At 43.0% G+C, this 22,456-nt stretch overlaps 1 protein-coding gene across 4 annotated transcripts in view; it reads right to left on the reverse strand.

The window, feature by feature from the left end:
• Positions 1–22,456, reverse strand: part of LOC130358108 (cell surface glycoprotein CD200 receptor 1-B-like) — a 75,123-nt gene that overhangs the window by 43,657 nt on the left and 9,010 nt on the right. For 3 of the 4 annotated variants that reach the window (XM_056560930.1, XM_056560931.1, XM_056560933.1), the window contains exon 2: positions 21,042–21,323. In XM_056560930.1, the coding sequence (XP_056416905.1) occupies positions 21,042–21,114 (73 nt within the window). In that variant the 5' untranslated portion in view covers positions 21,115–21,323. Of the gene's footprint in view, positions 1–21,041; positions 21,683–22,456 lie in introns of those variants that run through there. The other variant, XM_056560932.1, reaches the window with a different exon arrangement.

A 22,456-nucleotide genomic window follows, 5' to 3' on the forward strand; every position in this document is an offset into this window, starting at 1 on the left:
GCTATTCACATCCACAGATTTAAAATAGGTAGATGTAAAAATATTGTGATCGTCATGAGAAATGCATAGATCTAAAAATGTAATACTGGTAAAATCTGATTCCATAGTAAAAGAAATACCCCAATCATTGTTATTTAGTGTTTCCAACAGTAAAGATTCTGATCCATCTTGTCCCTCCCATATAAAAAACAAGTCATCTATAAAACGGCGATAAAATCTGATGTGAGGTGATAAAATGGGGTTATCCCAAATAAACGAATTTTCAAATTCCCCCATAAATAAATTAGCGAATGAAGGTGCCACTTTAGCGCCCATCGCTGTGCCTGTTTCCTGATGGTAAATATTTCCATTGTATGTAAAATAATTATTTTGTAGAATAAAACTCAGACCATTAATTAAAAACTCTTTATGTGCGGTAGATAAGGTGGCATCCTGTTCTAGATATTTTTTGACACACTGTGTCCCTCTGGCATGATTGATGTTACTATAAAGTGCTTGTACATCACAGGTGATACATTTCCAACCAGGTATCCATTTAATGTCTAGAAGGGATTCTATTAAATGGGATGAATCGCGAAGATGGCTCTGTAGATTGTGAACATGTTCCTGCAAGTATAAATCTATGTAGTGAGCTAAATTGCTCGTCGCTGATGATGTACAGGAGACAATTGGACGGCCTGGGTTTTTTTTTATATCTTTGTGGATTTTAGGTAAAAAATAAAAATAGGGTTTATTGCCATTTTTTATAGTGATGTAGTTGCGCTCTTCTTTAGTTAGGATACCCTGTTTGAAGGCATCATTAATCAGTTCGTGAAGGTCTGTTTCCATTTTTTTGAAAGGGTCCTCTCTAATGGTACTGTAGTATAATGTATTTGATAAGATATTAATTGCTTCTTTTTCATAAAAATCTAGATCCATGATGACTAAACCCCCACCCTTATCTGCAGGTCGTATTACAATATTTCTATTGTTCCGGAGGTCCTTAAGTGCTTTCTGTTCATTTTTAGTAATATTTTGTTTCTTTTTATGGTCTTGATTAATTTTTATCCTTGAAGTCAGGTAAAACAAGGTCTGAAAATACTTCAATATGGGAACCTTGTTTGTAGAAGGGATAGAAGGTGGAAGGTGGTTTAACAGGTTGGTGTCTTGTTTTTACACCTGGTGATTTTCCTGTATATCTATTCTCCCAGGGGATTTTTCTTTCTGTATATCCCTCTGTGGATCATGCACCAGATATGGCGGGTTTATGGTGGCCCTCGGGGTTTCATGATGTTTAATATTTTGTAGAGAGAAAAATCTTTGAAGAGTTAATTTCCTTATGAATTTATTAAAATCCAGAAAAAGCTGAAAGTGATTTACAGTACTGGTCGGACAGAATGATAGACCCTTCTGTAGTAAGCTTGTCTCATGGTCATTAAGAATGTATCCAGATAAGTTATATATATAGACAGACTTCTGAACAGAACATGAGTTCTCCTGTTCCATGGGATCTAGATCAATATTGTTTTTTGTTAGTGAATTCCTTTTTTGGCCCCCTCTGTTTCCTCGGGCTCTTCTTTTTTTCTTTTTTGGCTCCTCGGATAAAAGAATTGGGTGATGGTGCGGTTGGTCTTGGGACGAGCACCTAAAAAAAGGGGATCAGCAGAAGAGGTATGTGGATATACTATAGGAGGGGTTGGGTTCACGAACGGAACTGTAAAGGTGTGATTGTCTGCATTGTCAATGACTGTAGTGTTCTTATCACAGCTTGCATCCTGTAGTGTGTCAGAAGTTGATGAAATGTCAAGTGGGACTGGAGTAAAGGGTCTGATGGGTGTGGGACAGACGGAGAGATCCAGCAGATTGATGAGATCACTATTGGTGGTGGTGATGGAAGGACCTATGGATGGTGGGGATGGAGAAAGTTGAAGGAAGGAATTTGGAAGTTCCGTTCTGGCGGTGCAATGATTCATGATGGTTTTGCTGGCTTGTAAGAAGAGACTTCTGGGGGTCCGTGGAGGGTCCGATGATGACGGGATGATAGACTGTCCCTGTTCAATGGTGACCTTGCTCTGTGATGAATGTGTGATATTCGTGGTGCCCGGATGGGGGGGCTTGGGGGATGAGATGATTGATGGTGTAGATTTGGTCAAATTATCCGGTCGGAGCAGGGGTGAATCCCTGGGAGAATAGATATACAGGAAGAAAAATCACCAGGTGTAAAAACAAGACACCAACCTGTTAAACCACCTTCCACCTTCTATCCCTTCTACAAACAAGGTTCCCATATTGAAGTATTTTCAGACCTTGTTTTATCTGACTTCAAGGATAAAATTAATCAAGACCATAAAAAGAAACAAAATATTACAAAAAATGAACAGAAAGCACTTAAGGACCTCCGGAACAATAGAAATATTGTAATACGACCTGCAGATAAGGGTGGGGGTTTAGTCATCATGGATCTAGATTTTTATGAAAAAGAAGCAATTAATATCTTATCAAATACATTATACTACAGTACCATTAGAGAGGACCCTTTCAAAAAAATGGAAACAGACCTTCACGAACTGATTAATGATGCCTTCAAACAGGGTATCCTAACTAAAGAAGAGCGCAACTACATCACTATAAAAAATGGCAATAAACCCTATTTTTTACCTAAAATCCACAAAGATATTAAAAAAAACCCAGGCCGTCCAATTGTCTCCTGTACATCATCAGCGACGAGCAATTTAGCTCACTACATAGATTTATACTTGCAGGAACATGTTCACAATCTACAGAGCCATCTTCGCGATTCATCCCATTTAATAGAATCCCTTCTAGACATTAAATGGATACCTGGTTGGAAATGTATCACCTGTGATGTACAAGCACTTTATAGTAACATCAATCATGCCAGAGGGACACAGTGTGTCAAAAAATATCTAGAACAGGATGCCACCTTATCTACCGCACATAAAGAGTTTTTAATTAATGGTCTGAGTTTTATTCTACAAAATAATTATTTTACATACAATGGAAATATTTACCATCAGGAAACAGGCACAGCGATGGGCGCTAAAGTGGCACCTTCATTCGCTAATTTATTTATGGGGGAATTTGAAAATTCGTTTATTTGGGATAACCCCATTTTATCACCCCACATCAGATTTTATCGCCGTTTTATAGATGACTTGTTTTTTATATGGGAGGGACAAGATGGATCAGAATCTTTACTGTTGGAAACACTAAATAACAATGATTGGGGTATTTCTTTTACTATGGAATCAGATTTTACCAGTATTACATTTTTAGATCTATGCATTTCTCATGACGATCACAATATTTTTACATCTACCTATTTTAAATCTGTGGATGTGAATAGCTATCTGGATTTTCACAGTGGACATTATAGAAAATGGATTACAAATATCCCTTTCAGCCAATTTCGGAGGATAAGAAAAAATTGTACAAGAGACAGTGATTTTTTAACCCAGTCCCGGATTTTAAACAAACGTTTTAGATCCAAAAAATACCCTGAACAAATCGTCCAAACCGCATTTGAGAAAGCGAGAAATCTAGATCAAAAAAGTTGTTTAGTTCCAAAACAAAAGACAAATGCCGAGAAAGAGACTAACAAATATTCTATGAATTTTATCACAACTTTTAATAAAAATATACCTTCAATAAAACAGATTTTAAGGTCACATTGGCACATTTTACAACAAGACGACCACCTAAAACATTTTTTACCTGTTAATCCACAGTTAACTTTTTGTAGGGCTCCGAATCTAAAGAGTCTATTAGCCCCAAGTCAGCTACATCAACACCGCCTCCAGATTGATGAAAAATATGGAAATCCCTTAAGAAAACCGGGCAGTTATAAATGCTATAGAAAAAATTGTAGATGCTGTGGAGAAATCACACATGGCCTCACCCATGTCATCTCAAAAAAAACGGGTGAAAGATTTAATATTACAGCTCATCTAACATGTCAATCTGACTATGTGATATATGTTATACAATGCATATGTTCACTCCAGTATGTCGGAAGAACCACTCAACCACTTCACAATAGACTAAACAAACACCGACATAATATCAAAAATAAATTTTTGTTACATGGAGTTTCTAAACATTGCGCTCAAGTCCATCCGGATAAAGTAAATCCCATTACTATCACCCCTTTGGTAACCATACCACAGAATGCCTCCAATAGGTTTGAACAACTAAAACGGAAAGAAATATATTGGATCTACAGGATGGGAACTTTAGTTCCTGATGGCCTTAATGAATTATCGGAAGTTATTCTTTAATTAAGCAACAACAAATAAACCCATTCCCCCAAAAAAACTAATAAATTATTAATGTTATCAGCATGTATAAAAAAAGAACCCCTGGCGTTCACTTACCTAACAGCTGTCTTCCCCTACGAACGCTATTCCTATGTGGAAATAACACTAACATACATAACCAGGGTCACATTGCCATCTAGTGGTGTGTTGGGAGCAATTACACCACTCAATGTCTCCCCTTCACAACACCGCCATCTAATGGGCACTTTTAGGTACTGGTCTCCTTTCACATTTATGTACTACAATACTGCCACCTAATGGTCTTTTTAAGGTACTGATTTTCATTCATTCTTTTAAGTTTTTTATAATGAGATTTTTATTACAATTATCACAAATTTTCTATCGTTTTATTAATTATATTTTTAGTCCATAAATTTACTGCATCTATTGTACAAATATTGTACGTGAGTGTCAAGTTTACCCCAGTGACACGTAGCAATGACACGTCGTTTTCCGGTTCCCCGGAAGTGGTCATCAAATCTCTTACACTATAAATGTAACCGTATTTCATTGTACTGTATGCCTGACGAAGATCCCGGTTCGGGATCGAAACGCTTTGCCAATAAAGAAGTTTATCTCCATCCTTGGGTACCAGCGCCTTCTTAAGAGGAATCTATCCACGTATTTCTTCCCATTGTTCATTGCATGTACTGCAAGAACTTAAGTGAAGTTTGTTCAAGTTCAAGTACCTTGTGGACAGTCATTTTATTACATGCACCAATCATTTCTGGGAAGGGCGGCGATAGGCCGGAGAATTACCTCAGCATACCAGCCCTCAGCCTGGCGTCACGAACTCTAGGGTTAACATTAACCCCTTACCTACCACAACATCCCAACTACCCTACACCCCCCAGGGCTACCACACTCCCACCAAGATTGAACTCCCGCTGCTTCATGGCATGCCACAGTGACTTCAGCATAGCTTGCATCCCAGATGATGAAATCCATACAATTAAAGTGTACCTGTCGTCAAAAATTGTTTTTTATATAATGTAGATAATACCATTATATGTATACTTGTAATATATATGTATATATGTATATACATTGGTTAAACATTTTTTTATATTTTTGGGTGAAAAAATGCTGTCCCTGCAACTATTGCCTGTGTGTCTCTATGATGAGTCCAAATACATGAAATAAAGGGCAGGACAAGCAGGGCTCTGTGCAGGATCCTGTCTCATAGAGCCTCAGTGTACAGATTCCTGCTTGTCATCAGTGTACAGAGCCCTGCTTGTCCTCTATGTACAGAACCCTGCTTGTCCTCAGTGTACAGAGCCCTGCTTGCCCTCAGTATACAGAGCCCTGCTTGTCCCTATTATACAGAGCCCTGCTTGTACTCAGTGTACAGAGCCCTGCTTGTCCTCAGTGTACAAAGCCCTGCTTGTCCTGAGTGCACAGAGTCCTGCTTGTCCTCAGCATACAGAGCCCTGCTTGTCCTGAGTGCACAGAGTCCCGCTTGTCCTCAGTGTACAGAGCCCTGCTTTTCCTGAGTGCACAGAGTCCCGCTTGTCCTCAGTGTACATATCCCTGCTTGTCCTCAGTGTACAGAGCCCTGCTTCTCCTCAGTGTACAGGGCCCTGCTTGTCCTCAGCGTACAGAGCCCTGCTTGTCCTCAGTGTACAGAGCCATGCTTGTCTTCAGTGTACAGAGCCCTGCTTGTCTTCAGTGTACAGAGCCCTGCTTGTCCTCAGTGTACAGAGCCCTGCTTGTCCTCAGTGTACACAGTCCTGCTTGTCCTCAGTCTACAGAGCCCTGCTTGTCCTCAGTCTACAGAGCCCTGCTTGTCCTCAGTCTACAGAGTCCTGCTTGTGCTCAGTGTACAGAGCCCTGCTTGTCCTCAGTGTACAGAGCCCTGCTTGTCTTCAGTGTACAGGGCCCTGCTTGTCCTCAGCGTACTACAGAGCCCTGCTTGTCCTCAGTGTACAGGGCCCTGCTTGTCCTCAGCGTACTACAGAGCCCTGCTTGTCCTCAGTGTACAGGGCCCTGCTTGTCCTCAGCGTACAGAGCCCAGCTTGTCCTCAGTGTACAGAGCCCTGCTTGTCCTCAGTGTACAGAGCCCTGCTTGTCCTCAGTGTACAGAGCCCTGCTTGTCCTCAGTGTACAGAGCCCTGCTTGTCCTGAGTGCACAGAGTCCTGCTTGTCCTCAGTGTATAGAGCCCTGCTTGTCCTCAGTGTACAGAGCCCTACTTGTCCTCAGTATACAAAGCCCTGCTTGTCCTCAGTGTACAGAGCCCTGCTTGTCCTCAGTGTACAGAGCCCTGCTTGTCTCAGTGTACAGAGCCCTGCTTGTCCTCAGTGTACAGAGCCCTGCTTGCCCTCAGTGTACAGAGCCCTGCTTGTCTTCAGTGTACAGAGCCCTGCTTGTCCTCAGTGTACAGAGCCCTGCTTGTCCTCAGTGTACAGAGCCCTGCTTGTCTTCAGTGTACAGAGCCCTGCTTGTCCTCAGTATGCAGAGCCCTGCTTGTCCTCAGTGTACAGAGCCCTACTTGTCCTCAGTGTACAGAGCCCTGCTTGTCCTCAGTATACAGAGCCCTGCTTGTCCTCAGTATACAGAGCCCTGCTTGTCCTCAGTATACAGAGCCCTGCTTGTCCTCAGTGCACAGAGTCCTGCTTGTCATCAGTATACAGAGCCCTGCTTGTCCTCAGTGTACAGAGCCCTGTTTGTCCTCAGTGTACAGAGCCCTGTTTGTCCTCAGTGTACAGAGACACATAGGCAATAGCTGCCGGGATAAAAATACACACTTTTTTAAACCAATATATATTACAAATATACATAAAATGTTATCTACATTATATAAACAGTTTTTGTTGACTACAGGTACACTTTAACCCTTTACGGACCGGGGCTTTTTCAGTTTTTTAATTTTAAATTTTTCCTCCTTAACTTTAAAAAATCATAACTCTTTAAAATTTTCACCTAAAATTCTATATGATGACTTATTTTTTGCATCACTAATTCTACTTTGCAATGACATTAGTGATTTTACCCAAAAATCTACGGTGAAACGGTAATAAAAATCAATATGCGACAAAATTGATGAAAAAACACTATTTTGTAAGTTTTGGGGGCGTCCGTTTTTACGCAGTGCATTTTTCGGCAAAAATGACACCTTATCTTTATTCTGTAGGTCCATACGGTTAAAATATTCATGAATACATGCAGGAAAATTTATACGTCTAAAATGGTCATCTTCTGACCCCTATAACTTTTTTATTTTTCTGTGTTCAGGGCGCTATGAGGGCTCATTTTTTAGCTGTACCATTTTTGTTCTGATCAGACTTTTTGATCACTTTTTATTCACTATTTATGTGTGGTATAAAAAATGATAAAAAATGCAATATTTTGGACTTTGGATTTTTTTTGCGCGTACGCCATTGAACGTGTGGTTTAAGAAGTGGTATATTTTTGTAATTCAGACATTTCCGCATGCGGTGATACCACATATGTGTATTTTGATTTTTATTTACACTGTTTTATTTTGTTACTAGGAAATGACGGGTGATTCAAACTTTTAATTCAGAAGGGAATACCTGAAAGGGTTAACTTTTTTTTACACTTTTTTTTTTTTTTGGCAAGCTGATAGGTATCATAGAGACCTATCAGCTTGCAATGGCTGATTTCATTTACAGACTGCTGCCTTGCCATTCCACGGCAACAATCAGTGAAATCGGTGATGGATTGCTCAAGCCTGGATCTCAGGCTTGAAGCATTCAATCAGCGATGGGACTGCAGAAAGGAACGTAAGAGACCTTCCTCCTGTAGTACAGCTGTTTGGGATGCCGCGAATATACCGCGGCGATCCCGAACAGCTCCCTGAGCTAGCCGGGCACTTTCACTTTCGTTTTTAGCCTCACGGCTCAGCTTTGAGCATGCGTCTAAAGGGTTAATAGCACGCAGCACCGCGATCGGTGCCGAGCGCTATTAGCGGCGGGTCCCGGCTTCACTATGACACCAGGCCCGCCGCAATATGATGCGGGGTTACCGTGTAACCCCGCGTTATATCGCAGGACCGGGACACATGACGTAGCGGTACGTCATGTGTCCTTAAGGAGTTAAGTAAACACAAGCCTCTCCCACAAATACAGGCCAATAAATCAACCTCAAAACTTGTCCTGCAAAAAACAAACTCTCAGGTAGGTATATGTTGACAGGAAAATGGCTCATGGAAGAAGACGATAGCGACTAGCGAACATTCAATACAGTGTACTTATGTTTTGCCTAAATCCTATTACAAGCTATAAGAGGAGCTCTAACATGGCAGCCGACACCTGAACCATCACCAGTCATTTAACCCCTTGGGGACTGAGTCCATTTTGACCCTAAGGACCAGAGCATTTTTTGCAATTTTCGTTACATATTTTTCTTTAACATAGTGGTAAATTTTCATTGTTATTTGTATCCTTTTTTGGTGAAAAATCCCAACATTTCATGAAAATTTGTAAAATTTAGCATTTTTCTAACTTTGAAACTCTCTGCTTGTAAGCAAAATGGATATTCCAAATAAATTATATATTGATTCACAAATACAGTGGTCCCTCAACATACGATGGTAATTCGTTCCAAACGAGCCATCATTTGTCGAATCCATCATATGTTGAGGGATTCGTGCAATGTAAAGTATAGGAAGCTGTACTCACCTGTCCCCGCCACTAGAGATGGTGTCCCCGCCGCTCCCGATGGTGATCCCGGGCCTCCGCTGGGCTCTCCGCTGTCTTCTCCGGTCCTCTTCTGTCTTCTCCGGTCCTCTGCTGTCTTCTCCGGTCCTCTTCTGTCTTCTCCGGTCCTCTGCTGTCTTCTCCGGTCCTCTGCTTTCTTCCGCAAGGCCTTACTGGGCCCGCGTAGCGACGTCATTACGCCGCAGCGTATGCCATTCCTATTGGATGACGTGCGCAGCAGCGTATTGACGTCATCGGAGAGGGCCGAGAAGATACCGGAAGACCAGCGCTGGACCCGGAGGGCACCCCGGAGCATCGTGGAGGGGTAAGTAATACTTACCGCACCACACGGGGAACATTAAGCTGCTATCTGGCAGCAGCTTAAGCATTTGGCGCTGCCGGATAGCACTTAATGCGATGGCCCCGACATAAAAAAGCATCGTATGTCGATTTCATCATATGTCGGGGCCATCGTAGGTCGGGGGGTCATTGTACAATGGCCCAGATTTATCAAACTGTGTGAGAGAAAAACTGGAAAGATTTTCCCACAAGAACCAATCACAGCTTAGCTAACAAGCTCTGGTAAAGTGAAAACTGACCTGTGATTGGTTGCTGTGGGAAAATCTCTCCACTATTCCTTTCACACAGTTTGATAAATCTCCCTCAATATGTCCACTTTATATTGACATCATAAAGTTGACATATTTTTACTTTTTGAAGATATCAGAGGGCTTCAAAGTATAGCAGCAATTTTCAAAATTTTCACAAAAATTTAAAAATCTGAATTTTTCAGGGAGCAGTTAAGTTTGAAGTGAATATGAGGGGCCTTTCTGTGAGAAATACCCCATGAATTACCCTATTATAGAAACTACACCCCTCAAAGTATTCAAAATTACATTCAGAAAGTTTGTTAACCCTTTAGGTGTTTTACAAGAATAGCAGCAAAATGGAGGAGAAAAATCTAAATCTGCATTTTTTACACTAACATGTTCTTGTAGATCCATATTTTTTTATTTTTACAAGGGGTAAAAGGAGAAAAAGCCCCCCAAGATTTTTAACCCAATTTCTCTCAAGTAAGAAAAAAACCTCATATGTGGATGTAAAGTGTTCTGTGGGTGCACTAGAGGGCTCAGAAGGGATGAAGCGACAATGGGATTTTGGAGAGCGAATTTTGCTGAAATGGTTTTTGGGGGGCATGCTGGCATTTAGGAAGCCCCCATGGTGCAAGAACAGCAAAAAACACCCCCCATGGCATACTATTTTGGAAACTACACCCCTCAAGGAACATAACAAGGGGTACAGTGAGCCTTAACACCCCACAGGTGTTTGACAATTTTTCAATAAAGTTGGACGTGAAAATGAAAATTTTGATTTTTTTGAGTGTTACAAATTTGGGGGGGTCTTTTTTCCATTTACCTCTTATAAAAATGAAAAGTATGGGGCATCACCAGCAATCACCAAAATTTACACTAACATGCTGGTGTAGACCCCAACTTTACATTTTCATAAGGGGTAAAAGGAGAAAAAGCCCCCCAAAATATGTAGCGCAATTTCTCCAGAGTACGGAGGTACCCCATATGTAGTCCTAAACTATTGCCTTGAAATACGACAGGGCTCCAAAGTGAGAGAGCGCCATGCGCAATTGAGGACTAAATTAGGGATTTTCATAGGGGTGGACCCGGATGCAAGCGTTAGACTTGCCTCCGCCACCAAAAATACTGTACGTCAGTTTTCCCCAAACAGGGTGCCTCCAGCTGTTGCAAAGCTCAAAAACACGCCTGGACAGTCAATGGCTGTCCGGCAATACTGGGAGTTGTTATTTTGAAACAGCTGGAGGCTCCGTTTTGGAAAAACTGACGTACAAGACGTTTTTTTTTTTTATTGGGGGGGGGGCACAGTGTAAGGGTGCAGGGTATATGTAGTGTTTTACTCTTTATTTAGGGTTAGTGTAGTGTAGTGTTTTTAGGGTACATTCACACGGGCAGCGGTTTACAGTGTGTTTCCCTCTGCAGCAGAAAATTTGCCACATCTCAAACTTGAAGTGGGAAACTTGCTGTAAACCCCCGCCCGTGTGAATGTACCCTGTACTTTCACGTGGGGGAGGGGTGGGGGGGCAAAACTACAACTCTCAGCATGCACTGACAGGCCGTGCATGCTGGGAGTTGCAATTATGCATCAGCTGGAGGCACACTGGTTGGGATTGGGAAACACTGAGGTAACAGACTACCGCAGTGTTTCCGCTCCACTGTCTGTTTCCTAACTCAGTGTTTCCCAACCTGTGTGCCTCCGGCTGTTGCAAAACTACAACTCCCAGCATGCATGGTCTGTCAGTGCATGCTGGGAGTTGTAGCTTTGAAACAGCAGGAGGAACACAGGTTGAAAAACACCGAATTAGGAAAAATACAGTGTTTCCCAACCAGTGTGCCTCCAATTGTTGCAATACCACAACTCCCAGCATGCCCAGACAGTCAAATGACACGTTGGGAGTTGTATTTATGCAACAGCTGGAGGAGAACAGTTTGGAGGCCACTGTGTAGTGGTCTCCAGACTGTAGCCCTCCATATGTTGCAAAACTTCAACTCCAAGCATGCCCAGACTGCCCAGGCATGCTGGGAGCTGTAGTTTGGCAACATCTGAAGGGCCAGATGTTGCTGAACTACAACTCCCAGCATGCCTGGACAGTCTCGGCATGGTTTGAATTGACATCTGGAGCGCTACAGTTTGGACACCACTGTATAGTGGTCTCCAAACAGTGCCCTTCCAGATGTTGCAAAACTACAACTCCCAGCATGCTGAGACTGTCCAGGCATGCTGGGAGTTGTAGTTCTGCAACATCTGAAGGGTCAGATGTTACAGAACTATCACTCCCAACATGCCTGGACTGTCTGGGCATGCTGAGAGTTGTAGTTTTGCAACATCTGGAAGGACACAGTTTGGAGACCACTGCAAACTGTGGCCCTCCAGATGTTGCAAAACTACAACTCCCAGCATGCCCAGACAGCAAAAGGCTGTCTGGGCATGCTGGGAGTTGTAGCTTTGAAACTCCTAGAAGCTGCAGTAAAGATCAAGGCGATGTTCACTGCAGCATCTGACACCACCGCCGCACCACTTGCCTGCCGCAGGTCCTTGTCCCCGCTTGACTCCTGCCGGTCCCAAGTAACGGCCGCCAGTCCCCGCCGCATCCACGGCCCCCGCACCTCGCCGCCATCTTTCCCCCTGCTCTGCCCCGACATCCAGGGGAGGGTAGAGCGGGGGAAATGAACGTTCACCCCTGCCCCTGCCCTGCGATTCACCGATCAGTCCGCCGATCGGCTAATCGCAGGGGATAGGAGGAGGTGGCACCCTGCCACCTCGCTCCTATCCTCTAGGATGATCTGGGTTGTCTCTGACAGCTCCGATCATCCCTATTTTCCGGGCTATCGGGTCATCAGAGACCCGATCAGCCCGGAATAGCCGCAAGAGATGATAATAATGGGGGACTTTAACTATCCTGATAAAAAATATTCAAATTAGCTCACCACACCCCCTATACAGGTAGTGTGTCCTGCACCCAGCTCCGACTCCAGTTAAGAAGTCTCAGAACTGATTGGGATTTTATGCCAAGCCAGAACTCTCTCCAGAAGGAAAGAGAACCCATCTGCAGACGCGGAGTGCAAATGGCCTACTTAAATCTCCGTCTCACATCAGGAGTGGAGTCCTCTCCCCGAGGAAAATACTAAAACCGTTTAACTATCCTGATATAAACCGGAAGACTGAGACCTGTGAATCTCATAAAGGAAACAGGCTTCTAACTATAGCTAAAGACAATTATCTGTCCCAAATGATGCAGGGCCCAACCAGAGGGGGCGCCCTACTAGACTTAATATTAACCAACAGACCTGACAGAGTAACTAATGTGCAAGTAGAAGGACACCTAGGAAATAGTGATCATAATATAATATATTATAACTTGTTCTTCAATAAGGGAATCTCTCGAGGGGCCACAAAAACATTGAAATTTAGGAAGGCAAAGTTTGATCAGAGAAGCCCTTAACAATATAAATTGGGATAATGTCCTCAAAAACAAGAATACTGACACTAAATGGGAGACTTTTAAAAATATCTTAAATTCTCACTGTAAGAGGTTATATACCTTATGGGAATAAAATGGTCAGAAATAAAAGAAAACCAATATGGATGAATAAAAGGGGGCAATAAATGACAAAAATAAAGCATTTAAACTACTAAAACAGGACGGCAGTGAAGAAGCATTAAAAAGCTATAGAGAAAAATGTAAAATATGTAAAAAAAACAGATAAAAGCCGCAAAAATAGAGACAGAAAGACTCATTGCCAAAGAGAGTAAAACTAACCCCAAAATCTTCTTTAACTATATAAATAGCAAAAAGGTTAAACATGAAAGTGTTGGCCCTTTAAAAAACTGATGAGGAAGAAATTATAATCGGGGATCAGGAAAAAGCAAATATATTAAACAAATTCTTCTCCACTGAATTCACTGAGGAAAATGAAATGCCAGGTGAAATACAGCGAGATAAGGTAAACTCCCCAGTACAGATCACCTGTCTGACCCAGGAAGAAGTACAGTGCCACCTTCAAAAGATCTACATAGACAAATCACCAGGTCCAGATGGCATTCACCCCCGTGTTCTAAAGGAATTAAGTAATGTAATAGACAGACCCCTATTTTCAATATTCAAGGACATTGTAGCAACAAGGACTGTTCCCCAGGACTGGCACATTGGAAAATGTGGTGCCAATATTTAAAAAGGGACCCTGGAATTATAGGCCTTTTAGTTTAACCTCCGTTGTATGTAAATTGTTTGAGGGTTTTCCAAGAGATGCTTGGAGACTCCATATCAGCATGGCTTTATGAGGGATCGGTCCTGTCAAACTAACCTGATCAGCTTTTATGAGGAGGTGAGCTCCAGACTGGTACAGGGGCAATCGCTGGATGTCGTATATCTGGATTTTTCCAAATAATTTGATACGGTGCCACATAAAAGGTTGGTGCAAAAAAATTAGAGGGATTGGGCTGGGGGAGAATGTGTGTAAGTGGGTAAGTAACTGGCTCAGTGATAGGAAACAGAGGGTGATTAGTAATGGTACTTATTCTGATTGGATGACTGTTACTAGTGGGGTACCACAGGGGTCAGTCTTGGGTCCAGTTCTATTTAATATATTAATTAATGACCTTGTAGAGGGGTTTGCAGATGATACTTTAGAGGGGTTTGCAGATGATACTAAACTCTGTAAAGCGGTAAACACAATAGAGGACAGGGCACTGTTACAAATGGATCTGGATAGGTTGGAGCTTTGGGCTGGGAAGTGGCAGATGAGGTTCAACACTGATAAATGTAAGGTAATGCACTAAATGGGATATGTATTAAATGGGAGCACACTTGGGACGACTGACATGGAAAAAGTGGACTTAGGAGTTTTAGTTAACAGTGAATTTAGCTGTAGTGACCAGTGTCGGGCAGCTGCTGCCAAGGCAAATAAAATGGACAAGGAAATAATTCTACCGCGGTACAAATCACTGGTCAGCCCACACATAGAATACTGTGTACAGTACTGGTCAGACCACACATAGAATACTGTGTACAGTACTGGGCACCAGTGTACAAGAAAGATATAGTGGAGCTGGAGAGGGTTCAAAGACGGGCAACCAGGGTAATACGGGGAATGGGAGGACTACAGTACCCAGAAAGATTATCAGAATTAGGGTTATTTAGTTTAGAAAAAAGAAGGCTTAGGGGAGACCTAATAACTATGTAAAAATATATCAGGTGTTAGGATTCTGCTAGCTGGATGTGGATCCTCTGTGTCAGCGAGGGATTGGTGTGGACCGTGTCGGTGGACCAGTTCTAGGGATGCTACTGGTTTTCACCAGAGCCCGCCGCAAAGCGGGATGGTCTTGCTGCGGCGGTAGCAACCAGGTCGTATCCACCGGCAATGGCTCAACCTCACTGACTGCTGAGAAGGCGTGGGACAGAAGGACTAGGCAGAGGCAAGGTCAGACGTAGCAGAAGGTCGGGGCAGGCGGCAAGGTTCGTAGTCAATGAGGATAGCAGGAGATCTGGAACACAGGCTTTGGACAACACTAAACGCTTTCACTGGCACAAGGCAACAAGATCCGGCAAGGAAGTGCAGGGGAAGTGAGGTAATATAGACAGGGAGCAGGTGGAAGCTAATTAGGCTGATTGGGCCAGGCACCAATCATTGGTGCACTGGCCCTTTAAATCTTAGAGAGCTGGCGCGCGCGCGCCCTAAGGAGCGAAGCCGCGCGCGCCAGGACGTGACAGCCGGGGACCGGGACAGGTGAGTGACTTGGGATGCGATTCGCGAGCGGGCGCGTCCCGCTATGCGAATCGCTTCCTCGCCGGCAATGTCAGTGCAGCGCTCCCGGTCAGCGGGTCTGACCGGGGCGCTGCAGAGAGAGGAATGCCGCGAGCGCTCCGGGGAGGAGCAGGGACCCGGAGCGCTCTGCGTAACATCAGGGGACCGTACAGAGATCTCTCCCATGATCTATTTATACCCAGGACTGTATCTATAACAAGGGGGCATCCTCTACATCTAGAGGAAAGAAGGTCTCTACACAAGCACAGACGGGGGGGGGGGGGGTCTTTACTGTGAAGAGCAGTGAGACTGTGGAATTCTCTGCCTGAGGAGGTCGTCATGGGGAATGTATTCTATATTATGATCTATATGTTATGTATTCTAGATTTATATCAACTCAGTAGGGACTCATTGGGGTTATAGGTTGAACTTGATGGACTTTATGAACTATGGGGGAGATTTATCAAGGGATTTAGAGCAGTTTTTTTGCTTACAAAAGTCACACAAAAAGTCACATGTGCACATAAGCAATTTTTTGTGCAACATTTGGCTGTAAGCAAAAAACTACGGAAGAGCTTACCAAAGCAAGTTTCAGTTTTCACTTTGCAGTGGTCAGGGATTTATCAAGTGCAAAAGTTGCACAAAAAGTCGCAACTGCCTCCAAAACACAGTAAATGTAAGCAAGTCTGGAGCTGGCTTACAAAACTTGCTTTGGAGAGCGGATTTCATATTTCCCACCGCTCATCTCCCTTGCTCATCTCCCCATCTCTCCCTCCCCCGCCGCTCATCTCACCCCCCTCTGGATGCCTGATGAAAAACTTCCAGACCGTCGAGTACCTGATTTTCCCACCAACAGTCCGCACTAATTGACTACTGCTGCCGACTCCAGGAACCCCTGTTCCACTACTTCCAGGGAAGGTAGGCTGAGGCGAAGCAGGCGGTCTACTCCGGGCATGTTTGGCTCCAGACTTTCCACTTCTGCCACCATGCTGACTGCCACCCATGCTACCACCTTGCTGGCTCACAGGAAACCTGCAACCCTCTTCACCTGGTGTTGATATAACCCCTTCTGCACCCGGCTCCCAAGTGCAATCGGCTTCATCATCATCAACGAGTTGTGTCTACACGTCACTGATGTCCCCCTCAGGTTCCTCAACAGGGTCTGCTTCAGGACCATGAACTCTGGCAACACCGCCTCCCACGTCACTCTCCTCATCACTACTTGCCCGCCTAGCGGAGCAAGTGGCGCATGTGTCCTACAATTATTGGCTGGGCAGTAGCTGCTGACTGTCCTCTATTAGATCGTCCTCAGTGAATAGTGGAGCTGAACTCACAGCATAAGATACTTCTATGGGGAGGGAACAGCATAGTACAGAGGCAATGGGAGGACAGGGACTGCTCCTGGACCATGCCAACTGAGGGTTGTGTCTGAGGAACCCACCGACTGTTGACTGGGGGTATCAGATGTCACTTGTGATAAAGTGGATGATTGTGTTAACCAATCGATGTTGGCAGATGGGTTGCTGGTCGAGACACGACCGCTAGCTGATGCCGGGAGCTCAGGCCTCTCGCTGCGAATCCAGCTGCCACTCACTCCTAGTCTGCTGCGACATCTGCCTGATGAATTTAGGCCTCTGCCACTCATTGTGCACATCCTGGCACTTCTCTGCCTGACATACTTAGAGTGTATATGAGGTAAGTACAATACGCTCCACTACGCTTAAAAAAGTATTTGTGTACAACACCAGCCAGTGAGTACTTTTGCCTGGCCTTTCACAGTATCTAGGCCTTTGAGACTTTAACAGGAACAAAATAGTACACCACTTAGATGTACATATGTGGTATGCACTTACGAAGGGAGGTCAATCCCCTCCAGTACGCTTAAAAAAGTATTTGTTTACAACACCAGCCGGTGAGTACTTTTTCCTGGCCTTTCACAGTATCTAGACCTTTGAGACTTTAACAGGTACAAAATAGTACACTACTGAGATGTAGGTATGTGGTATGCACTTATGAGGGGAGGACAATACGCTACAGTATGCTTAAAAAAGTATTTGTGCACAACACCAGCAGTACACACCAGTGCTGCAGCACACAGTCGCTGTGTACTACACAAAAAATTTTATTTTCTCTCTCAGTCTCATTCCCTTCCCTATCAGTGCTTCTAGGCAGGATTTGTGCTTGAGCTGAATCACTGCTGTTCTGTGCAACACACTGCTCTCTGTCCCTTTCTGTAATAGAACGCTGTAGACAGTGACTGGGAGCTGAATCGCTGCAGTAATGCTTTTCTGTGCAACACACACTGCTCTCTGTCCCTCTGTCTGTGCATCAGAACTCTGACGTGACTAGGAGGTGAATCACTGCTGGAAAAAAGCTTTTTTGTGCAACACACAGCGCTGTCTGTCCCTATCTATTTCTCTGCAATGAAAGTCTGAAGTGACTGGCCGCAAGATGGCTGCTGATTATATAGGGCTGTGACATCACAGGGGTGACCGGATGCTGATAGGCTGCATCCTGCATGTGATTCAGGATAATCCCACCTACTCTTGTTCCCGCCTTCCCAGGTTTTCTTGCCCCATGTCCTCACATGTGGAGCCACCATTTTAGATGCCCTGGAGCCTGAACTGCACTATATGGAGTTTAATGAAGCTATTTACGCTATCGAATCTCGAATCGCATTAGTTGTGAAACTAATTTTTTCTGAAATTTGTAACAAATTTGGATTCATCATATTCGATTCGCTCATCCCTAATTTTCAGCTTACAATATCTTTACCACAACTCAGGCCTACCTGAGGACAGGAGATGAGGACGGGATATGAGGATAGGATATGAGGACGAGATATGAGGACGTGATATGAGGACAGGATATGAGGACGTGATATGAGGACAGGATATGAGGATGGGACATGAGGACAGGATATGAGGATGGGATATGAGGACAGGATATGAGGACGGGATATGAGGATGGGATATGAGGACAGGATATGAGGACGGGATATGAGGACGGGATATGAGGAGGGGATATGAGGACGGGATATGAGGACGGGATATGAGGACAGGATATGAGGACGGAATATGAAGATGTTATATGAAGTCGGGATATTGGGACAGTATATGGGAACGGGTTAAATGGACAGGATACAGGGAAGGGATATGAGGTCGGATATGGGGACGGGATATGAGGATGGGATATGAGGAAGTGATATGAGGTCCGGATATGGGAACAGGATATGGGGATGGGATATAAGGAAGGAATATGAGGTCGGGATATAAGGACAGGATATGAGGTTGAGGTATGAGGTCGAGATATGAGGTTGGGACATAAGGAGGGGATTTGGAGTCGGGATATGAGGACAAACGTTTTCTCCGTTGTTGCTTTTCCTCCCCCACAAGGATTAGGTGGGAAAAACGGGGCAGTGCTGGGTACTCAGCTAGTATTTTAATATAAATAGTAGTAATAAGTAATGGAAATTGTGGTAGCAGAATTAATAGTAAAAAAAAAAAAAAAGCAGAAGTATTAGTAGTGGCATTACTAGTGGGATAAGTAGTAAAAGTACCAGCAAAAGTAACAGTGTAGTAGTAGTATTAGAACAATAACATCTAAAACAGGGGAATGGTGGCGGAGATTCATCATTGTAGTTAGAGCTTTGTTTTGCTTACTCCAAGAGCACAAAATGCGACTTTTGTGGATACGCATGAAGTAGAAATCTTTCAGTTTTCACTTTGCAGTGGTAGTGTAATTATGTAGTGCAAATGTCGCACATATGCGTAAAAAAGTCACAAAACCATAAAAAAAAAATAATAATAATGATATGTTGCAAAACTAAGCCAGTTACAAAACAGCCTTTGGAGAGCACTTTTTAAAAAGCCGCACAAAAACTCCTAAAACTCACTTTATTAACCCCATAAGGACCGGGGGTTTTTCCGTTTTTGTATTTTCGTTTTTTTGCTCCTTGCCTTTAAAAAATCATAACTCTTTCAATTTTGCACCTAAAATTCCATATGATGGCTTATTTTTTGCGCCATCAATTCTACTTTGTAATGACATCAGTCATTTTGCCCAAAAATCTACGGTGAAAAGGAAAAAAAAATCATTGTGCGAAAAAATTGAAAAAAAAACCCCCGCCATTTTGTAAATTTTGGGGGCTTCCGTTTCTACGTAGTACATTTTTCGGTAAAAATGACACCTTATCTTTATTCTGTAGGTCCATACGATTAAAATGATACCCTACTTATATAGGTTTGATTTTGTTGTACTTCTGGAAAAAATCATAACTACGTGCAGGAAAATGTATACGTTTAAAATTGTCATCTTCTGACCCCTATAACTTTTTCATTTTTCTGTGTATGGGGCGGTATGAGGGCTCATTTTTTGCGCCGTGATCTGAAGTTTTTAACGGTACAATTTTTGCATTGATAGGACTTTATTCATTTTTAAATGATATAAAAAGTGACCAAAAATGCACTATTTTGGACTTTGGAATTTTTTTGCGCGTACTCCATTGACCGAGCGGTTTAATTAACGATATATTTTTATAATTCGGACATTTCCGCACGTGGTGATACCATATATGTTTATTTTTATTTTTATTTACACTGTGTTTTTTTTTTATGGGAAAAGGGGGGTGATTCAAACTTTTAATAGGGGAGGGGTTAAATGATATTCATTCACTTTTTTTTTTTACTTTTTTTTTTGCAGTGTTATAGGTCCCATAGGGACCTATAACACTACACACACTTATCTCTTATACTGATCATTGTTATCCCATAGGGACCTATAACACTGCACACACTGATCTTTATCATTGATCACTGGTTTCTCATAGGAAACCAGTGATCGATGATTCTGCCGCTTGACTGCTCATGCCTGGATCTCAGGCCCTGAGCAGTCATTCGGCGATCGGACAGCGAGTAGGCAGGTAGGGGCCCTCCCGCTGTCCTGTAAGCTTTTCGGGATGCCGCAATTTTGCCGCGGCTACCCCAAACAGCCCACTGAGTTAACGGCAGCTTTTACTTTCGCTTTTAACCGCGCGGCTCAGCTCTGAGCGCGCGTCAAAAAGGTTAATAGCGCGCGGCACTGTGCGCGGTGCTGCGCGCTATTAGCGGCGGGTCCCGGCTTCACTATGACGCCGGGCCCGCCGTGATATGATGCGGGGTTACCGTGTAGCCCAGTGTTATATCACGGGAGCAGGACCAAGGACGTACCTGTACGTCCTTGGTCCTTAAGGGGTTAAAGACGACATTGATAAATCTTCCCCAATATGTTTAGACACTCATGCTAATAATATTAGGAGGTCATTTAGCAGTGGTGAAATATAGAGGTGACAATGTGAACCCCAAATCCTATGCTTCTATCTCTATTCCTTTGGAGGGAAACACTTAAAGTGTCCAAAAGATAGATCTCTTAATACTGCTCATAAAATAATGTGTAATTAGGGCACTTATCCTTATTAGGGCAACCCCCGCACCTTGGGTACCTGACCCTACCCTACTTAGGGACAATGGGAAGGTAGTATGGGCAAAAATAGGTTTATGGCTTTGAGTGCATGTTAGAAACCTTTAAGAACAGGTTGTAGTATAGTAGATGTAGCATTAGTATTATTAGTGGACTTGTACTTCTTGATATACCTTTATCAATAGCTTTTAAACTATTTAGAATTTCTACAGCACAAACTATATACAGTATAACAGGTTTATATTCCATGTAGAGCAGTAGCACCAAGTCTTACCTGACTTGACTATGACCGCGCAAACAAGCCAAAGCAGCTGACAAGTTAAGAAGTTTTTCTCCCGAAACTTCATATTGGATTTCCTATTCTCCTTGCGGACAGCAGGACTTGAAAGAACGAAGCGCGGAGCAACCTCTCCTCATTTTTTTTTTTCTTAACACCCTTCAATGTATAAATAACTTCTTCATTCTCTGTTCCATGCGATAAGCCTTGTCATTCTACAGAGAATCCTTCGCGTTGACCCAGAATATTCATCTCTACACCATTTCCTGTGTTGGATGACTCAGAGGAAACAAAGCGAATTATAGAGTTTAGTTATTATACAAAGCTAAGAAATTATAAACAGAAAATCTAAATTATTGGAATATTATTAATTGCAGTTTATGACCCAAACCTGTACACATATGTTGCTTCTTAAGTATAATAATTGTTGTTAGCAACTATTGCTAGGTGAATAATAATTTCTTTTTAGTATAGGCATTTGTTTAGGGTATACATGTATGTAGCCATGGTTATAACCTGCAAAAAAAAAAACCTGTATACTCTGATAGGCTGCTGTTAAAGGGTGTTGCTAAATATCTCCCTTTGTATATATTCGATCGAGACACCTTGATCATAGGAGATCAGTGTGGAGACACATCTTGCAAACTTAGATGGGAATGTAAAGCTGTTTGTTCCATGAATGGAGGGCTGCGGGCTGCGGACTGCTTCTTCACAGAGAGCAGACTGTTGTCTGAGCGATTTAAAGTTAGGTTCTTTACTCGGTGACGTTACATAGATGACATCCTCATTTTGATGTAGGGGGAAAACAGACTTTTAAAAAGGTATTGGATGAAATTCTTAAAACCCTAGGAAATAAGGCTACCAAGATGTCCTTCCTTAGACCCCCACCAATCATTAGATAAAGAGGGAAGAAGAGCGTAGCTGAAAGCATCTTTCTCTGGTTGTCTATAATCTCCATCTGACTGCAGGAGGGGAGCTCCAAAGACTAACAATGAAGTCCATCTATTGCAGCAAGGTGGAAAGGACATCAAGCTGGAGAGTGAAGTGCACAGCGCATACTTCTCCCATCACATGATGGGGACCAATCATATTAGCTAATCGCAGAATTAAAGCTCTTTACTTTCCAGAATTCCTTTCTTCACCTGATGATAGGCCCAGCTTTCAAATCTCCGGAGAGTAATCCTTTTCAGGCTGGTGTACTCGATTCCACAGAAAACATTCCGTTAATGTCTTTGAACTGACTTGGCACCCTGTAAGCTTTTCCATGCTCTCTGAAACACTCTCTCTCTCTAAAATTTATGCTAACCTTATTGCACCACAGAAGTACAAGAAGCTGGATTACCAGCTGAAATTGGAGTCTGAATTGGGGAGGACATTTTACAGAGGAACATTCTTTGTTTATCTCACAACAT

Source organism: Hyla sarda, chromosome 2 (assembly GCF_029499605.1).
Source record: "Hyla sarda isolate aHylSar1 chromosome 2, aHylSar1.hap1, whole genome shotgun sequence".
In the NCBI taxonomy this organism is placed as follows: Eukaryota; Metazoa; Chordata; class Amphibia; order Anura; family Hylidae; genus Hyla; species Hyla sarda.